Source organism: Anolis sagrei, chromosome 4 (genome assembly GCF_037176765.1).
Source record: "Anolis sagrei isolate rAnoSag1 chromosome 4, rAnoSag1.mat, whole genome shotgun sequence".
Classification (NCBI taxonomy): Eukaryota; Metazoa; Chordata; class Lepidosauria; order Squamata; family Dactyloidae; genus Anolis; species Anolis sagrei.
The window spans coordinates 166,622,432-166,644,571 of NC_090024.1; the positions used below are offsets into that span (position 1 = coordinate 166,622,432).

The 22,140-nt window shown below is 41.2% G+C and overlaps 1 protein-coding gene across 1 annotated transcript in view; it reads right to left on the bottom strand.

Moving 5' to 3' along the window:
- Positions 1–21,854, bottom strand: part of ROR1 (receptor tyrosine kinase like orphan receptor 1) — a 239,296-nt gene extending 217,442 nt beyond the window's left edge. The window contains exon 1 of the mRNA XM_060773663.2: positions 21,525–21,854. Coding sequence (XP_060629646.2) covers positions 21,525–21,639 — 115 coding nt within the window. The 5' untranslated portion in view covers positions 21,640–21,854. The remainder of the gene's footprint in view (positions 1–21,524) is intronic.
- Positions 21,855–22,140: the final 286 nt, after the last annotated feature.

A 22,140-nucleotide genomic window follows, 5' to 3' on the forward strand; every position in this document is an offset into this window, starting at 1 on the left:
GCCCGATCATTGTCTCCCAAAGCAGTTACTCTACTTCCAACTCAAGAATGGAAAACGTAATGCTGGTGGACTGGAAAAGAGATTTAAAGATGGGCTTAAAGCTAACCTTAAAAACGGTGGCATAGACACCAAGAATGGGGAAGCCCTGGCCCTTGAGTGCTCTAACTGGAGTCAGCTGTGACCAGCAGGACTGCGGAATTTGAAGAGGCATGAATGGAAGACATAAGGGAGCAATGTGCCAAAAGGAAGGCACGTCAAGCAAACCCTGACCAGGGTCCCCTTCCACCTGGAAACCAATGTCCTCACTGTGGAAAAACACACAGGTCAAGAATAAGGCTCTACAGTCACCTACAGACCCACCGCCAAGACACTACTCTTGGAAGGCCATCATACTCGGACAATGAGGGATTGCATAAGCAAGCAAGTAAGTATAGTGGGATGATATGATTATTATCAATATCAATATCAAAAGTTATGTATACTGCTCCTCTCTATGTTTTAATTTGTTTTTATTTGATTTACTATGTATTAGACTGTGGTTTAGTTTTGAAATCTTAAATGCATTGGCGTTAACTGTATTTATATGTTTTCACTTCAATGCAAGCCACCAAATCTACTCTTACATAAATATCTATTCAATAAGAACATGAACAATTTTCGATTTCAGCCCTGTTCTTCAAAGGGTCAGTTCTTTTTATCTGAAGGCAAAACCATAAGATTCATGGGCGTTGCACGTATATTCTTCTCATGATTTGAATGTCTCATACAGGACCTTTGACAGGTAACATGTGTAAATCTAACCTCTTCACTAATTACATTTAATAGATACACACTTAATCCCCTTACTTAGAAAGACAGGATTGTTACCCCGAGGTCTTTTAGCATCTTACAGGATTATTTGAAGTCACTCAAGGAACAGAAGAACTGACAATGAACCACAGTTTGAAAAAGGAACTCTTTAACATACTTGGCAGTAACTCACCACATATGGGACACCGCATAGGCACAGCATTTGTTACAAACTCGCTTACTGGAACGCTGCAGTCTCCTTTGGAGCATTTGATTTGACTCCAAAAATGCTCAAAAGGTCTTCCAGCAAGGAGTGAACTAGTCTCAAGAGATTTACTTTGTAACTAGCTCCGGATAATAGTTGCTTAGAAACAGCTGGAAAAAAATGAATTGATCAAAGGAAGTACAAAGCTCACCTCTTCACATCAGCAAAAAGAGAAAGACGGTTTAAGTATTCCCTTTGAAGAGGCCAATTCTTAACGTTTACAGTTGCTTTTAAACATAACACCTTTCTTCCTGAAATGTGAGGTGTAGGTCCAATTCGTGGCTGTACAATAGCATCATTCAGGTTATATATGACCCACCGTGCCCCTAAGATAGGACAGCAAAGGAGAGGGGAAGCAAATATGCTCAGTGTGGAAGGGTTTGTCTTAGACTCTCAAAATTCAGTTTATTCATTACTCATTGCTAAAAACGATGTCTGCTACAAATTATAATGAAATGATTACCAGAAAATGAACACAATAATTCAAATGAACACAATGTTCATAGACAGGAAGAACTAACAATTTCATTGCTTGGAAAAACAAAGATCCGAGATGGATGGCACTTTTTATTAGGATCATAATGCTTTACAAAAGTAACATGAGATTTAACATTCTCCAAGAATGGTATCACCCATCCTTGGAGTGATATTAATTTATGTCATTTTAGAATACTTTGCACAAGGCAGTCAATTTATCCATGGATTCAATATTACGGTTTCAATTAAACATGCTGCAAAAAAATCCCATTTTGTGTTTGTGGCCCTCTCTAATCCCTCCAGTGTGATTCTATGTTATGCTTCCTACCCAAATATAATCAAAATATAGGGTTTAGTATTAACCACAATTTCCGGTATTCACGCGAGAGAGGAATATGTGTTCTCTAAATGCATCCTCCATGGATACAAGCGTTGTACTATAATCCTGGAAAAGGGTAGTATAAATTTCTGCTTTTTGATTTTATGCATGATCACATTTATTTAGAAAATATTGAAAATGCTACTTCTCTTGGTCACAGCTCCCTGAACACCCCCCCCCCCCCCCCAATCTTACATCACTGTAGAATTACTGCGAGAGTAACCTCAGGCCACAAACAAGGTAGACAATTGTGGGAGTCCAGGGAGCCACATTAACCCTCCAGGAAATCTTGGAGGATGATACCCCTATTGTATAAGCTCCTGCCAAAATAAATACATAAATACTAAAATCCTCCAATGTCCTCCAAAGCCCTGTAGAGGACATAAGGGTATGTTTGTGGACCTTCCATGGCAGCTAAAGGCATTTATGGGGCAGAAGAAACTTTTTTGGAATTTTTTTTTGAAAATGTTTGCATTTTTGAAAATGTTTGCATGCTGGAGCAAAAATTAAATAAATAGGTTTTGTCTATGGGGAAGAGGTCTGAGGCTTGTCATCCTTTGCCCTCTGCTGTCTAAAAGAATTTAAAAAAAGCAAATAACATTATGTAACAAAATCTGAAATGTTTCTGCTCCTTGAAAATGTTATTTCCTGTTTCCCAGTACTTCCTTTGAAAATAGTTGTTATACTCCAGAAACTTCATTTTTGTGGCTGCCACAAACTGAGGGCCCGTCCAGACAGGGCCTTTATTGTGGGAACTCCCGCAATAAAGGAAGGGCTGTCCAGACAATTAATTCACTACAAACCAGTTCTTGGAAGGTGCGGGATAAATGCACTATTTCTGGGTCTGGACTGCAGAATATTGCAGTCCAGACAGTATTCCCACAATTTACCCGGTAAACTGTGGAAATACCCTTCACACACACCCCCAAGTCCCTAAAACCCGGTAAACTGTGGAAATAGCCTTCACACTCCCCCCCCCCCCCCTCCAAGTCCCTAAAACCCTTTAGAAAACTAAAAAAAACATATCCTCTATTTGAAGCCTCAGCAAGCTCTCCCGGTGCATAGAAATGACGCGCCAGGAGAGCGGGGTGGAGGGAAGGCGGGAGGAAAATCGCTTCCCCCTGCCCCCACCCCCCGCTCTCCTGGTGCATCACTTCTACATGCTGGGAGAGCCCGCTAGGGCTGCAAATTGAAGGCATATAAGTTTTTCTTAGTTTTCTAAGGGGTTTGGGGGCTTGCGGGGAGGGGTGTAGGGCCTCCACACATTATCTCAGGTTAGTGTGGACAACTTGCCCCAGAAAGCATGCGCTTTCTGGGGTGGGTGTGGGCAGGTCCTCAGAAACGCGGATGCTTCTGGGACAAAGGCCTGTCTGGATCCAATCTAAGTTGAGTTGGTTTAGACTCTGTGAGATATTCATTGAAAAACTATAGCAAAATGTGCTGCATGATGTCCTGCAAAAATGAAGTCTTTGCAAAAATGAAGTTTAATAAGCTTTTTCCATCTCTTTATGATAGATCCAATTAGGAAATAACATTTACAACCCAGGAACAAAACTGTGTTACATAGTGTAATGAATTCCCAAAGCACCATCCATGCTGAGAATGCACAGGCTCATCACTGTGTAGCCAAAGGAAAGGGCAAATCAAAAAAATAAAAATCTATGAGCTATTTGGAAGAAAGTTGCCTACTTAATGTAGTAGCAGTTGAAGAAGAAGCATATGCGTCTTCACATTTTAAAAAAATATGATCCACGATTATGAAAAGACTGGGAATTTCGAAGTCACATACAAAACTGGAAATGGCCTAACAGGTTCCCACAATGCCAAGAGCTAAGGCTAGGACACACAATCATTACAGATGTTTATGACTAAAATGCATTTATGCGAAAATCTCCAAAGACTAGAATCTGGAACTTTGCAGACCATAATAAGCAGTAAATCAAAGATACTAATAGCTATATCCCTTTAGAATCTGCTGGTATACATTTTATATCTTTACAGCAAGGCAGAATATTTTACAAAATATTGGACTGATATCACATGCTAAGATACAGAAAGAGAGAGTAAAGGAGTTGACAGGGGAAAAAAAGATTGGAATGCACTGTACTTAACCCCATGGGGATTTGCTCAGCCAGGGTTTAATTCATCCAGGGTTTATCCAGATGCCTGCAACATCTGAGATTCCAGTGATTAGCAATTCTATAACATCTTACTATTTGCATAAAAATGCAGAATGCAGACTGGTTCCTATTAGCAAATTATTAGTCAATGTGTATGATTTTACAACAAAAGAACTGGGAAGGAAAGAAAGAAGGAACAAAGCAATCTGTTTGAGGCTGCAAGAATTGCTTCCTGCTGCAAAGCCCTAAGGCCACTGACAACAGAGAGCTTCGTGGTTTCACAGGCCATGCACCACTGCACAAAAACTGTTCTGAAGCCAGTCACTAGTACATTAACCACCATTCCTGTACAACACCCTCACAATGTTTTACATAATCAAAAAAGGCTACAATATTATTTATCTCAGATAAGAGTCAGCCAGCCAAAACCCTATAGTTAAAAGCATTAAGTGTACTGCCAAGAGTTTCCAGTGCACAGTCTGCCCTCTTTATCTACTGATTTGAAATCCACAGATTCAACTAGACATTGATTGCAGTCTTTTTGGAAATTCCAAAAAGCCAAGCTTAATTTTTCCATTTTACATAAGGGCCACCATTTTACTACTACTCTATATATGGACTTGAGGAAATATTGGTATCCATGGGAATCCTGGAAGCAAACTCCAGCAGATGTCCAGTCTATCCTCTAGAAATCCCAGTAAGCTAACCATGCTATCTATGTACATCAGGAGATAATGCTTCTGGAACATGGCCATATAGCTTGGAAAACTCACAACAACCCTATGTAGTTTCTTCTGTAAAATAGCTACAGATACACACCGAAAGGTTGGCGGTTCAAAACCAGGGAGCGGGGTGCGCTCCCACTGTTAGGCTCAGCTTCTGCCAACCTAGCAGTTTGACTTTTTTCTGGCAGAAAGGAAACAATCTGGTGAAAATTGGGATGCTGTTGATGGCTGCATGTAGCCCATGACTATACTTTGCCCAATCACCTGGGCGAAACCCATTGAAATAAGTGCCACTTGTTAAACAAAACTGACTTTCTTCATTAATTAATTGAAGCATGATGAAGTCAAAAACCAAGTTGGTGGATCAAAACTGGTTCTTGTATGTGTCTGATATCACTGAATTACCTGAATTCTTGTTGCATGGCTTACTGCTGCCTCATACTTAAGGCACCCCCCTCTTCCTCTATGACTTTTTGAACTGAGTTTTCTGCCCTGTTTGAGGATTGTGTTTCAGTTTCTGATTTCAAATGTTTATGTTTCTTGTTTTAATGGATTATATTTTGCTTTCTGGTGTGATTTTCTCTCTCTCTTTCATTTAGATGAATTTGTTGCACACTGCTTTCAAATATCATGGGATACGAATGGTACAGAATTTGATTAAAGAAATAAATATTAGCAGAGGGTCAGTGTCCAAGAGCACAGCTTGTAAATAAACAGGACAAATGCACTCCCTTGGCACACTGCCAGAACTTTGATCTAGTCAGTATGATGGGCATATGATGGCATGAGTCATATCGCTCATACCCAAGAAGAGGGGTCAGAGGGGGTGAGCTTGTGTTTTAAGCAGCTGCTGTATGTGACACTCAAGGAGCCCATACTCCAAACTGCAATAGATTTAACTGAGGGATAGTTGGACTATCAGAGGACTGGACTGACCTTGAAGGAGCTGGGGGTGGTGACGGCCGACAGGGAGCTCTGGCGTGGGCTGGTCCATGAGGTCACGAAGAGTCGGAGTCGACTGAACGAATGAACAACAACAAGTTGTTTGAAAGCTGAAAAATGTAACACAGTGGATGTAATTAAATATAAAATCAACCCTAATTTGGGGAAGGCCATTTATCCAAAAAAGTGAGCATTAGATTTGAGTAATGATGGTATTTTCCTGCCCTCAACTTGCTTTTTGTTAACACCTTGTCTGATAAATAATCTGAGAATCTCACAAGTTACAGATAGTTTAACAATTTTTCTGGTCTCATAAAGGTTTTAGGAGAAAGAAGAGAATGCTTACTATCCTGCCAACCATTTTCCAACTCAAAATTACATTTGTTTTTGCCTTGAAGTATATGTATTTATGTTCAAATACCAAAGCCTGCTGGGAGATTTGGGGCAGAAAAATTATTAGCAGGGAGAAAAAAAAATCAACATTGCCTTCCTCCTCCTAGCTCTGAGGGAGAAGATGGTGTCCAAGTATTCTTGCACAGGTTAGTATGAAGCAGATACTTGCCCCTTCAATTGCAATACTAACCAGCTATCACACATGTGGGTATGTGCCTTCAAGTTTGCTGCTAATTTATGGTAACCCCATGAAATTCATAGGATTATCATACACAAGGAATACTCAGGAAGTGGTCTTGTCTGATGCTTCCTACAACACCTGAAATTTGTTGGTCTCTCATCCAAATACTAACCAGAGGTTATCCTTTTTAGCTTTAAGATAAGATGAGATGTGGTGCCTGTAGGCATCACATAAAGTGCGGTTAAAATAAATATGGGTTATACACACTTTCTTCCTAAGTCAACGAATAACCAGGTTTTTAAAATCACTTTATATATGATTAGCACTATAATTATACGGAACCCCTGTTGGCGCAGCGGGTTAAACCTGCTAAACTTGCTGATTGAAAGGTTGGCGGTTCAAATTCGGGAAGCAGGGCGAGCTCCCACTGTTTGTCCTAACTTCTGCCAATCTAGCAGTTGTTGGTAGATTGATAGGTACAGCTATGGCAGGAAGGTAATGCCACTCCATGCAGTCATGCCGCCACATGACCTAGGAGGCGTCTACAAACAATGCTGGCTCTTCGACTTAGAAATGGAGATGAGCACCACCCCAGAGTTGGACATGGCTAAACTTAATGTCAAGGGGAAACATTTGCCTTTATAATTCTATATGACATCGATCAATGCATGCTGAGTATGTGAGACTTCATAATAGAATATGATAATATTTGAGGGGCAGAGGAAGAGTTCTCAAGTGACTCATTGAGCTGCATGCAATTCCAGCAGCTATATTTCAGGATGCTGCTTCAAAAGGTGTGGAAAATCCAGCTTGTCTAACACATTCCTGACAATCTTAATGGTTTATATCCTTACTACTGAATGTCCAATTACTATAAACACTTTCTATTCCAACTGTTTACAAGACCAGAAAATTTAGAAGTGGCCTTATAAGGATGTTCAGCATGCCTAAACAAGGCTACTTAACCAACTAGAAGGTTTCCAGAAGGTTAACTATGTCCAATCTATTGGAGCAAACTCAACCAAGTGTCTTGTGACACTTTAAAAACGAATCGATTTATAATGGCCAAAGTGTTCTTGGGCCCCAGCCCACTAACATGCGTGACTCTGATAACTGCGACAAGATATGGGTTTTTATTTGAACAATTTCACACAGCTGTTTGTTTTTATTTTGCATTAAGCTGCTTTATAGATATTCTTGGTATGCAAGATAACATCTGTTTCCCAAACACCTGCTTTTAGTTAAGGGTTCTGAAGGATTTTCAACTGTAAGATTTTCAGAGTCTCAAATGGCTATTGCCTTTCTCTGCCTCTCTTAAGAACGGTATCTGGTGTCACACCTCAGGGAAGGCATTTTTTGTCCAGGCTTATGTACTCAGAAGCAATCTTCAACTGTCTTGCTCTTGCCTGGGAAAGTTTAACTTAAGTTACCCAGACTTTTTCATGAGTGCATAAATCAACACACATACATTCAAAAAGATATTTATTAAAATATGTTGAAGATAAGATTTCTTCCCAAACAGTTGCTGTTCCATTTGAGAAGACATGTGGGATAAAAAAAATCCAGTAAGTAAAACATAATGTTTGTTCTGGTTAGTATAAAGGTAAAGGAATAAACCAAGGGAATCAGTAGCACAAGGACAAGGCACCTTATGAACCAAAAGCTTTTGCTGGCATTTCAGGGCGAGGCACTTTCTCCTTGCTTGGTCTATGAGAAGCTATGGTTGAAAATCCCAATCTCCTGATCCCTACAGCATGGACCATGGCTATGATTTTGGCTGATATTTCCACCATTGAAGTTTGCTATCTAAACTTAACATTTGTTTCTCTTTCCATGCCATGCCATTTTTAGACTGTCAGTTGGCAACTACTTTTCAACATGTAATAAATTTAGTGGTAGTTGGAAGGCTGTAATACAGGCAATCCCCAAGTTATGAACAAGATAGGTTAGCTTTAGTTGAATTTGTGTGAAAGTCAGAACAGGTACATATTTAATGTATGACTCCAGCCATACACACACACACACACTTTAGATAGTATCCCTGTGGTGTTTGTTTTGCTGTCTGTATTTTGCTGTCTGTTCAGAAGATTTCACTTCATTTTTTGCTCCTGATAATGGGATTTTGGAGGGGAAAAAAGGCTTTTTGTGGAAATAAAGATTGGTGAGAAAGCTTCAATGGAGGCACCTTTTCCCCATAACTCTTTGAAGAGTGAATTTCCTTTCCGAGGGGTAGATTTCTCTCACTTCCTGTTGTCTCACTCCCATTCTTGGAGCCCCTGGTGGCGAACTGGGTTAAGCCCTTGTGCCTGCAGGACTGCTGACCAATAGGTCAGCAGTTCGAATCCAGGGAGAGCAGGTTGAGCTCCCTTGTCAGCTCCAGCTCCCCATGCGGGGACATGAGAGAAGCCTCCCTCAAGGATGGCAAAACATCAAACATCCAGGCATTCCCTGGGCAACATCCTTGCAGACAGCCAATTCTCTCACACCAGAAGTTTCTCAAATAGCTCCTGACACACACACAAAATACCTCCCATTCTAAACTAGGAGTCGTATGTAAGTTGGATGTTGGTAACTAGGGACTGCCTGCATTTCAGAACCTCTCGTGAGAAAGTACTTACAAGTAAAAAAAATGTAGGGTTATTTATCCACTGTAGGATAATGCCTTCCCTTATTTGCCCTTTAGACAGGAACATATTCGGATATATCTCAGTTGACAAAGATTCTGAAAAGAAAGAACTGCATTACAGATTTCTTTTTTGCCTGGAAATCTGCTTCCTTTTCTTTCTAAACTTCTGCCTAGCTGGAAATCTTTTAGCAGCATTGGCATTGGGACGATGGTAAAGGAGGCATGGGGAAACACAGATTTTCACTTTTGGGTTAAAGCTGACTATCTGCAATAAACAAAGCAACACTAAAAGCCTTAGATGGGGAGGAGTGGGATTCTGCTCCAGTCAATCTTTTGTAGTTGTATGTGCTTGTCTAAAACAGGAAAGGTAGACAGCAGCTATCTCCAGAATCACTGGCTCTACATGTGCAAACAGCGAAGCAAGAACAAAAATGGCGAGATAAGCTGGACTTACCAGCTACCACAAGCCTAAAAAACACAGATAGAAGTTTGCCCCCCAAATGGAAATAATAAGAAAGGAGAGAAAAAGTTGCTCATGGATGAAGTTTGGAAGAAATTACTAAGTGGTGCCGAGTAAATTCAAAATGTTCTCATTTACAAGGCTTACTTGACTTGATGGTTTCATTTAAGTGTCCATTATGTCAATTTTGAATGCAAACTCCATTGAAAGGTGTTGAATTGCTTTTCTTTTTTGTGGTAAATGAACCTATTCCTACCTTTTTCTTATTTCTGTTGCCAGTATCAAATTTTCTGTAAAGGTAAGACCCAAAGAGATATCTACTTCATTGACTGCAGTATAGTTCCACATACTATGTGGGGAGAGAGAAATGGAGAAAACAACCTCTAAATAGAAGACAAGTTCAGAAATCTGAATTTATGGTACCAATGGAGGTTGGAAGATGGTTTTATGTAGTACATACCTGAGCCCTTGAGTGTATGCTGAGAGATAGTCTTTTGATCATTAGAAGTAGCTGGAAAAACTAACCATTTGGACCTTTTAACTGCATCATAATTGATTTAATAGGATCTCTGTTTGAACCAAGGCCCACCTATGGATTAAGAGAAAGGAAGGTTTGTAAAAGGGTATATTTAAATGAACATTAAAATGCCATCTATCAGACCAAAGTCTTGAGCTAGCATTTGCTACTAGGGCTTTGAAGTGGCTTTATGTTTTCAGCATTAACAGACACTTTACAAATGTGCTCTGAATTAGCAGAACTATTAAAATACCATCTAGTTTTATTAGCTCTACCCTTCAGCTTGGGTCAAAGGGTGACAACTTTGAGGTCAGGGAAAGAGAGAGTTTAAGGGGGGGGGGGGATTTCTAGGTCAACCAAAACCATACAAATCCACCTGGGGTTCTGAAACATGGACAGATATGTATCTGCATCTGGCAAACAGAAAGATCTCTGCAAAGCCAATGAGGAGAAATAGGGTGATTTCAGCCAAATAATAATAATCAAGAACTGACCTTCGGAAAATATGCACATGAATAAGATGTGCCTCTTGAATAAGTATCCTCTCCTTGTAGTAAACAGAAAGCACTCACAGACTCACAATTCATTATCACATTTGTGAAACAAGGGATTGCCTATGATTATGTGTAATTAGTATGTTGAATTAGTTGTGAATTAATGTGTTCAAGATATATCTCTAGATCTACATTCAAAACAACTGTACACACACTATCACTCTAATGGTGTCCTCTGTATCTGCAAGGAATACATTCCCAGCCATATCATGAAACCATGGATTTCTCAATTTGCTCTGGTTACATCATGCATAAACTACTGCAACGCGCTCTACATGGGGTTGCCTTTGAAGACTGTTCAGAAGCTCCAAATGGTCCAACAGGCGGCAGCCAGGTTACTAACAGAAGCGGAGCTCTGAGAGCATACAACTCTACTGTGCCAACTCCACTGGCTGCCAGTTTGCTATCAGGCACAATTAGAAGTGCTGGCTTTAGCCTATAAAGCCCTAAATGGTTCCAGCCCAGCTTACCTATCTGAACGTATCTCTCCTTATGAATCACCTAGAACTCTAAGATCATCTGGGGAGTCTCTGCTCTCGGTCCCGCCTTCTTCGCAGATGCATTTGGCGGGATCGAGAGACAGGCCCTTCTCAGTGGTGGCCCCTCAGCTATGGAACATCCTTCCTAGGGAAATTAGATCAGCCCCCTCCCTCCTAACATTTCATTAAAAAGTTAAAACCTGGCTTTTTGAGCAAGCATTTGCAAATGCAGTGTAACGGGCAAATCTAGATCTACGAGACAACTGGACGATGGGACTGGAAAATGATTTTAGTAAGGAGACACTGAATGTTTATATTTTTATTGGATTTATGTGGTTTTATATTATATGTTAAATGTTTTTAATTGTAATTTATGTTGTTGGGGCAACGAATTGTGCTGACTGTAAACCGCCTTGAGTCGCCTTCGGGCTGAGAAAGGCGGTATATAAACATGGTAAATAAATAAATAAATAATACAATTGAACAGTGAACACCACTGATTTATCTCACTTCCAGTCCCAGCATTTTATAGAGATTCTAAGGGAGGTATCCTCTTTAGAAATTTTCTATGTCCTCCAAGACAACTCTTCCAACCCCCAGCCCCCACCTCAGCACTCCAATTGGGCACAGGTAAATGAAACCATGGATATGAGATCTGTGGTTTTGCATCTCACTGTAGTTTAATGTAACCATATCACAAAACTTTGTATCAAGGGCCATGGACACATTGTTTAATGATTTCCGGGTCCTAACCGCAAAAGTAGGCCAACTTGGGCTCAAATAAATCCTTATACTATTTATGAAAAAGTCGTATTTAGAAACACACCTTCAATATTGTATTATCTCAGGCTTCAGTAGAGGGAGTAAACCAGAGCTGGGCAACTTCTTCAGTGCCAGGGGACACTACCCATACTAGGCAAGCCATTAAGATCATGGCTCTTACTGAAGGAGACTGAACTTAAATGGGGAAAACAGAGATACTCAGTTTCTGCAGGGTACTCCTTTCTCCAACTGGCAGTAGCCAATTATACCAGATTCAAAGATTACCAGTCTGTCATCATCAGCAACTGGAGAGAATATTTATTTAGCCATCACTTTCTTGAGGTTCTCAATTTCTGTGGTGGCAAGAAACAGTTGGATTACTTACTGCAAAAACCTCCACAAAGATTCAAGAGTTTCTAGTATAGGGCTGCTGAATCTAGAAAATGGGCACAGGAATAAACTCATCCACTTGTCCATCACAGGAGTATAAAATGCAGAACTATTATATTTTGGATACCAACTAACAGATTACTCCCTTCAGCCAGAGTGGCCAAAAAAGTACTTCCTTCTAGTCTAGCTCTGAGGAAGCCAAAGTAAGGACTACCATTACAGTTATCATCATCTCTGCTTGGCTTCCCAGATGCTAGAGCATCAAAAAATCGGATGTTTTGCCAGCTGTTTACGGGCAAGGACTCCAAAATGCCTCTCTTTGTATTAGATACAGACAGTACTGCAGTTTTCAATCCAGGCAGTGAAGAATTGTTTTGAAAATCTGAACTTCAAAACTATATTTAAATTAAAATTAAGGTTATTTTAAAAATACCCATTGCAATGTCTTCTGGTCAGGAATGTCACATTCAAAGGCATTCAGCCAGAGCAGAGACAACTAATTATTGGCAATATTACCTCTGGCTCCTGCTCTGGTCAATTATCGAAAGAATGCATAGCTTGGAAAGATGTTTTTTACCAAGTAGCTACAAAAGAAATATGTAGGAATTTTTTTAATCAGGGAAGCAATCCAAATTTGTCTGCTGAGAGACAGCTTGGTTGCAGTATTTTGCAAGAAAAGTGATAGCAATGTGAAATGTAAAAACCCAGCAGAATATTATCTAAATACTGGATTAAATATGTAAACCTTCAGACAGATAAATTATAGACTTAAAATTCCACAGAAGATTTTCTTAAGAAGAAGATAAAAACCAATTTACATTTTTGCAGCTTCTAGGTATTCCTTTTCCAAAACAAAGTGAGATTTAAATCACTAATTCAGTTCAAAAGAATGTAATAAAATAATCAAAGTATTGATGTGACCTTTTATGCAGTAAATTTTATCTTATTCCCAGAATAGGTATTTTCCCCTCTCTTTTAACTGGGCATGCCGCTGAGATATTATGTAATGGTAACTTCTTTAGTCTCAGGGCTAACATTCCAACCATTGTGGCCTACGTTCTAGTCTTTAAACTTGACACATGAAATTAAAATCAAGGTATAGCATGGCACAGCAACTTCAAACTTATAGTTTGTGGATAGGAAGCCCAGGTTTACAGTTAACAACAGTCCCTAATGGAACTGTAAACCTTAATATTTAAGATATGAAGGCTGTTTCATCCTATGTGGCAATGGTGCTATGATTCCACTTTCACTGCCATGGCGATATCATATAGGGTGTGTAATTGAGAGATGAATATTTAGAAAAGAGCTTTCCAAACTGTGTGACGTGACATGTCAGCGTGTCAACTGTGGTGTGTTGTGCAGCTGTGATGAAAAATGTCAGAAATCTTAGAAATGTCTGTTATTATCTTACAAAACCTATATTTTGAAATATATAAATGAAAGGTTTTTTATGAAATCTGTTGTATCACCATACATTTTGTTATTACAATGTATGTATGTGTTCAAATCTCTTATTATAGGTTGGTTTAATCTCCAGTTTGCTAGTAAACCTGAATTACTGTGTCGCAAAAGAATGTATGTGTAAAAAGTATGTCAGCAACATGAAATGTTTGAAAAGCTCTGATTTAGAAGATTAATCCTTGGAGTGCCTTTGGCCAAGCCACAAATCCCAGGCTTCCAACAGATCTAGCCATGGCAGGAAAAATGGAAGCACATGCCTCATAGCTGTCTTTTTCTATGTAGACTTCAGCCTAAATCCAGTTTTGTCTAGAGTGGATCCACTAAATCGACAGAAGTCATATTGACTGAATTGATATATTTTAGCTTTTATTTATTTAAGAGCCGTGGTGATATATTTTAGAATCCGCGATTTTGCAATGGGTTAAACCCTTGTGTTGCTGAACTGCTAACCTGAAAGTTGGCAGTTCGCTCCACGAGACAGGGTGCGCTCCTGTCTGTCAGCTTCAGTTCCTCCCAACCTAGCAGTTCGAAAACAAAATGTGAGTAGATAAATAGGTACCGCTTTGGTGGGAAAAGGTAAAGAGATGCTCCAAGCAATCTTGTTGGCCACACAGTTAGGAGATGACAATGCAGGCTCCTCAGCTTGAAAATGGAGGAAAGCACCTCCCTAGAGCCAGAGATGAGCACCACCTCCAGAAACCAGAAATGAAAGGAGACGCCTCTGCCTTTGTTTGTGTGTCTCATTGTTTATGATTGTAAAGGCACTGAATGTTTGTCTATGTATATACATGCTGTAATTTGCTCTGGGTCCCCTAGGGAAGAAGGGTGGAATATAAATAAAGTGTATTATTATTATTAGCTGGGACTGAAAAGTGGATGTAGCCAATACTTTTATAGCTAGTTTTGCTTTGGTTTTTTGGTTGCAATACTGCCAGGCAGTTCTGGACAGGATCCAGGGTGAACAAACCATTTTGGCCACAGATGATTTGGACTATAACTCCCATAACCTGGCAATGGCATCTTCGATTTACATAAGTTGCAATCCAAAATATCTGGAAATCATCTTGGTGCCTTTCCAACTGGTACCTCTACAACTACCTCAGAACATGCATGGGTATTAGCATGACAACGAAAAGATCATATCCAAAGCTTTCAGCATGGTTTCAGTCGAAATGAATGTGTTGGCAAATGATTCTGAAATACGCTCTAAAATTCAGAAAGATTTACAAGCAGATTTAGAATTGCAGCCAGACTCCCGAGTAAATAGTCTGGAAGCAGGAAGTAAGACTCCTGGTATCAACTGACATGACAGTGTTTTGGAGCATTAATAGCAATTTTCACAATTTTAAACATCCCGAGGTGTTGGTGCGGAAGCCAGCTCTGCAATGATTAATTTCTTGCATTTGAGAATTCAAGTAAAAACATGAAAAACACCCAAAAAATCCTGCAAATCTCTTTTGAAGACAGGCGGACAGATGTCAGTGTGCTAGAAGAAGCAAAGAAGACCAGCACTGAAGCGATGGTCCTGCGCCATCAACTCTGCTGGACCGGCCACATTGTCCGAATGCCCTATCACCGTCTCCCAAAGCAGTTGCTCTACTCCGAACTCAAGAATGGAAAACGGAATGTTGGTGGGCAAGAAAAGAGATTCAAAGATGGGCTCAAAGCCAACCTTAAAAACTCCGGCATTGACCCCAAGAACTGGGAAGCCCTGGCCCTTGAGCACTCTAGCTGGAGGTCAGCTGTGACCAGCAGTGATGTAGAATTTGAAGAGGCATGAATGGAGGGCGAAAGAGAGAAACGTGCCAAGAGGAAGGCGCATCAAGCCAACCCCGACTGGGACCGCCTTCCACCTGGAAACCGATGCCCTCACTGTGGGAGAAGATGCAGATCAAGTATAGGGCTCCACAGTCACCTACGTACCTACTGCAAGGATACTACACTTGGAGGACCATCATCCTTGGACTACGAGGGATCACCTAAGTAAGTAAATAAGTTTGGTGAGGCACCAGCATTCTTTGGCAAAGAAAGTTAAATATCTTTTAAAATTACAGTTCCCACAAATCCATAGCAATGAGCCATAGCAGTTAAAGTGCCTAGTCAATGTTCATTCCAAGATAAGACTCTTCATTCTTAGAATTATCTCAGAATGCTTTTAAGTATGATTTTTAACCAGCCCCATATTTCATCATAGTTCCATTTCACATCAAATTTGTCAATTCACTGGTTAGTAACCTGGAGTCTATATACATGAATGGACCTCATCACACTAGAATGTATCCACTTTAAATCCAATTACTACTTTTTGCAGAATTTTGGGGGTTGTAGTTTAGGGAGGAGCCTTTAACAACCTCACTAAATTACAAAATCTTGAAATCAGATTTAAAGTAGATTCATTCTCTAGTGTGATGAAGTAGGAAGAGAAGTATACAAAGTATTTACATTCACAAATCATAACTACTTATGGTTATTTTTTGTTTTTCATGTTACCATATTTCCAGGCAAAATTGAGGCTGACAATAATTTATATGAGATCGGGTTGTTGTAGGTTTTTCGTGCTGTATGGCCATGTTCTAGAAGCATTCTCTTCTGACATTTCTCCTGCATCTGTGGCAGGCATCTTCAGAGGTTGTGAGGTGTCACAACCTCTGAGGATGCCTGACCTCACAACCTCTGACTATGGTTGCCATAGATGCAGGCAAAACATCAGGAGAGAATGCTTCTAGAACATGGCCATACAGCATGAAAAACGTACAACAACCCAGATTCCAGCCATGAAAGCCTTTGACAATCCCATATATATATGAGATTGTCATATATATGAGTACTTTAAAAACAAAAGAACCAATGAACGAAATCCCACCAAATCTGGCAACAAATTGAGTGACCATCACTCAAAAAATCATGATTTTGTCATTTGGGAGTTGTAGTTGCTGGGATTTATAGTTCACTTACAATCAAAGAGCATTCTGAACTCCATCAACGATGGAATTGAACCAAACTTGGCACACAGAACTCCCTTGACCAACGGAAAATACTAGAAGGGTTTGGTGGGGATTGACTTTGAGTTGGGGAGTTGTAGTTCACCTTCATCCAGAGAGCGCTGTGGACTCAAACAATGATGGATCTGGACCAAACTTGGCACAAGCACTCAATATGCCCAAATATAAACACAGATGGAGTTTGAGGGAAATAGACATTGACATTTGGGAGTTGTAGTTATTGGGATTTATAGTTCACCTACAATCAAGGAACATTTTGAACCCCACCAATGACAGAATTAGGCCAGACTTCCCACACAGAACCCTCATGACCACCAGAAAATATTGTTTTCTGGTGGTCTTTGGTGAGCCTTCTGACACCCCCTCGCAACCCGCCCCCCAGGGGTCCCAAACCCCAGGTTGAGAAATGCTGCCTTTAGGCCATCCAGTCCAACTCCCTTCACCAGGGCAAGAAAACATAAAGCCCTCCTGAAAAAGAGCCATCCAGCCATAGATATAGATAAATATATATGATTCACCCCCCCCCCCCCCCACACACACACACACACTTATTTATATTTATTTATTTACAGCTTTTATATTCCGCCCTTCTCACCCCGCAGGGGACTCAGGGCGGATTACAGTGTACACATATATGGCAAACATTCAATGCCAATTTTGCCATACATCATATACAGACATAAACAGAGGCTATTTAACTTTTTCTGGCCGCCAGGGGAGCTGTCGCTTTCATCGTCCATCTGCGACACTGATGAAGTACTTCCGCATTCCCCGCATGCTTTTTGCTGGAGTGCTTGTTGGAGTCTTTTTTTTTATGGCCTCATAAATTAGTTAACTTAGCCTCCCCACACTTTAAGGTGGTACCTAATTTTCTATTTGACAGATGCAACTGTCTTTCGGGTTGCAAAGGTCGACAACAGGCTACACAATTGTTTGGAAACCCACTCCAACCTGGGCTGGCTTCGAACTCATGACCTTTTGGTCAGAGTGATCTTAATGCAGCTGACACTCAGCCACCTGCGCCACAATCCCAGTGGGCATTGTTGACATGTTAATGACAGATTTGAAAAGGACCCCTAAAGAAGGACAATGATATGTTGCATGTTCCAGAGTAGGCAAAGCAGACAATCTCCACATCAACACTGACAAAGAAATAGCAAGAAATACTGTTTACTTACAAGCATAAAGACATTACATATATTTATTCATTACTTTATTTTCCAGACCACCAGACTGGGCCACAGCAACGCGTGGCAGGGGACTGCTAGTACATTATATAAGATTGCCAATAATCGTCCATGGAAGGAATTCATCCAGCCACAACTATTTCACATCAACAATGCAACACTAACTGGGTTTATTGAGCAAAGTCAATAAAGTCAGCAAAGTCAGTTTATTAAATAATAATAATAATAATAATAATAATAATAAGCTATTACCATTAGATAGAATTATGCACACTATATTCTGCTATTGCAAATCAATAGCTTTCCAGGATTCTCATGAACACCTTCACAGACTTTCCTAAAAGTCACACAATAGACACATTAGGACATTCTGAGTACCAATTTGTGGGGGGGGGTAATAATGATAATAACAATTTATTATTTCAGTTATTTATACAATAATAACAATAACAACAATAACAGCAACAGCACTGCCAGAGAATCCAACTATCTACCTGTATTCTCTGTATGGTCATCTTGCCATTCCCAAATTCAAGATGCATCTACACTTCAAGTAGTCTGACATCACTTTGACTGCCATGGCTCAGTGCTATGGAATTGTTGGACCTGTAATTTGGAAAAGGATCAACACCCTTTGGCAGAAAAGGCTAAACACCTTGTAAAATTGCAACTCCCACGATTCAATAGCAAGGAGCCATAGCAGTTAAAGTGATGCCAAACTGACTTAATTCTACAGTGTAGATGCACCCTCAGTTACTTCATGAAGAGCAAATGAGATGAATGCACAGAAGCATCTCTTCTTTCATTTCAATGTGCACAAACTCAGGAAACGGATTTTTAAAAGGGAAATTCTGATTTATTTTTTTTTACCAATGTAACAGTAAGATACCAATTTCCCTAATTAATGTGACATTAAGCCATTGCTCTTGACTCTTATACTCCAATATTTGTGTGTATGTGTGTGTGTGTTAACTTAGGCTGTTGTAACAAAAGCAATGAACTGTTGTGCCACTTTCAAAACGTAATGTTTGGCAGAGACTTTCCTGGACTGAGGCCCATTTCATTGGACACAGAAGGCGGTCTGAGAAAATCTGTGCCAAACAAATCCTGTTAGTTGTTAAGGTGCCAGATCACTTTTTTTCTGGTAGATTTGCGTATCTACACTGTAAAACAATGCAGTTTGGCACCACTTTAACTGTAACAGATCGTTGTTGTAGAATCATGGGAGTTGTAGTGTTGCAAGTCTCAAGTTTCTGCTGAAGAGTCCTGGTGTCTCATCAAACTACAACTCCCATAATGCCACAGAATAGAGCCTTGGCAGTTAAAGTGGTGTCAAACTGTATTCATTCGACAGTGTAGATCAGGCATGGGCAAACTTCGGCCCTCCAGGTGTATTGGACTTCAACTCACACAATTCGGCTATTAGGAATTTTGGGAGTTGGAGTCCAAAACACCTGGAAGGCCAAAGTTTGCCTATGCCTAGTGTAGATGCATCCTTGGTTTGTTTCAGATTTCATTTGGGACTCCGCCAATTAGCCCAGCTCAGCTTGGACAATCAACATTGTGGACAACTTCCATAATCCCCCAACCAGTGGGAGATGTGGTCCAAAAAGAGTAAGTTTGCCAAATAGTTCCCAGCATGTGCTGTAGATGGTGAGTGGCAGAAGGAGCACAGTGTGTGCGGGTAAGATTTGATTTGGCTCCACTAAAAAACAGCAAAAACCTGGAGGCGATGGAGTCAACAATGAATGAATTAAGAGTAATTTGATTACCAAATTCATGCAAATTTTTGAAAAGCATGCCACAAAAAGAAGTGGAACAGAACGAAGAAGCAGAACAAAACAAACAGAAGGAGGACGTGGTGGGAAAGGTGGAGGAAAACCAGATCAGGAGGAGCCTTCCCTCCACCAGGCTATCCATTCTAATTATTGCAGTTTGACTGCTATGGCTCAATGCTATGGAATTATGGGGGTTGTAGTTTGGTGAGTCACCAGCACTCTTTAGCAGAGAAGGCTAAAGATCTTGTAAAACTAAGTGGAGTCAAACTGCTTCAAATTCACAGTGTAGATGCACCCCAAGAGGCTTCTTTCAAATCACTCCTGATCACTTTGGATTCACATTCCCTATAAGGCAGGAAGATGTTCAAAAGTTATTCTGAGCATGTGTGGAGTGTCCCCATCATTAACCATCATTAACCACAACCATGCTACCCACTTGGCACTAGACACCAGCCACCAGATCCAGGAAGAAGAAAGAGAGGATGGTAACACTAGAATTGGGAGCTGGCAGGCTGAGAGGTGCTTCTTTTGAAGAAAGAACCCTTTTGAAAATGAGGGATTTTGTGTCTCATGCCAGAAATGGGAAGAAGAAAACCCACAATGATACTCCTGCATTTCGACAATGCCAGATAACAATAATTCAAGAGGTGTATTCATCATATCCTCAAAACCATGTTCCCTAGTCCCAATCCTCACTGTGGACAGAAGTGCTTTCTGCACATGCTCAGAGGTACCCTGTTCCTAACTCAGAGATACTTGACACATTCTCAGAGATCCTTACGCCTTCCTAACTCAGCAGTACTTTGCACATGTTCAGAAGCACTCTGGCCCCTTCTACACAACTGTATAAAATCCAGATGATCTGATTAGAACTGGATTTTCTGGCAGTGTAGACTCATACAATCCATCTGAAAGCAGATAATGTGGAATATCTGACTTGATATTCTGGATTATATGGCAGTGTAGAAGGACCTTCTGTCACCTCTATACAATACTCAGAGGAACTTTACACATGCTCAGAGGCACTCTACATGCTTGTAGGTCTTTTTTACACATTCCTGACTCTGTGGTACTTTGCACATGCTCAAGAGACACGCAGTCCTCTTAACATGTTCCTAACTCAGAAATACTTTGCACATGCCCAGAGGCACCTTGTCTTCTCTGTGCATTTCCAACTCAGAGGGTTCTTTGCATATGACCAGAGGCACTTTGCCCTCTTTATGCATTCCAAACTCAGAGTAACTTTGCACATGCTCAGAGTTCCTCTTAACGTGTTCCTAACTCAGAGCTATTTTGCACATGCTTAGAAGCAATACATCTTTAACTCAGAGGGTACTTTGCACATACCCAGAGTCACCTTGTCCTCTTTTTGCATTCCAGACCTCACTACCTCTGAGGATGCTTGCCATAGATGCAGGTGAAACGTCAGGAGAGAATGCCTCTAGACCATGACCATATAGCCCAAAAAACCCTACAACAACCCAGTGATTCCGGCCAGGAAAGCCTTCGACAAAACATTAAACTCATAGTAACGTTGCACTTTTTATGCATTCCAGACTTAGAGGATACTTCGCACATGCTCAGAGGCACCTTGTTCTCTTTTTGCATTCCAAACTCAGATGGTACTTTGCCCATGCTCAGAGGAACTTGTCCTCTTTATGCATTCCAAACTGGGAGGTACTTTGCACATGCTCAGAAGCATTCCAAACTCAGACTAACTTTGCACATGCTTAGAGGCACTCTGCCCATTTTCACACACTCCTAAAAAGTCGGAGCATATCCTCGGAGGCACTCTTGCGCATCTTGCTAACTCAGAGGCACTTTGCGCGTGCTCAGAGGCACTCTTTCCACGCCCCGCTCCCTTCCTTCTCCGCGCACGGGACCCCTTTATTGGGAAATCCACCACAAAGAACCTCTCCAAGGCAGGGCTGCCTTCCAAGTGGGCAAAGAAACGTGTCTGCCCAGCCCAAAGCCATCGCCCAACTTCACGCAAGAGGTAGGGAAGGGGGGACATCCTGACTGCGCTCGGCTTACCTTGAGGGGCTGCTGCCAAGCTGGGCGCGCGTAGCAGGAGGAGGAGCAGGAGAGCCAAGGGCTGCAGGGAAGCCGGGCTCCTCTGCCCGACGCCGCCCGGCCGGAGCTGCCGCATGCCTCCTGACCTGGCTCCTCTTCGCCCACTCCAACATCCAAGGAAGCGGCGCGGAGAGCGGACCTGGCGCCTTGCCTTGCCTTGCCTTGCCTCGCCTCGGCTGCCTCGGCTGCACTGGACCCACGCTGGCCTTCCTCGGCTTGCTTGCTTGCTTCCTTCCTTCCTCGCCCGCTCTGCTTCCAAAAGCGCGCTCTCGCGCCTTCTCCGCCTCGCTGGCTTGTCACTTGCCCGCTCCCTGGGCAGCCAGCCCCACTGGCAAAGCTTGGCTCGCCTCCGCCCCCTGCCGGGAACGGGAGGAACTACAGGTCTCTCTCTTGCTCCTGCCTTACTCACTTACTGACTTACTTAGGCCAGTGGTTCTCAACCTTCCTAATGCTGCGCCCCCTTAATACAGTTCCTCATGTTGTGGTGACCCCCACCATAAAATTATTTTTGTTGCTACTTCAAAACTGTAATTCTGCTACTGTTATGAATCGTAATGTAAATATCTGTAATGCAGAT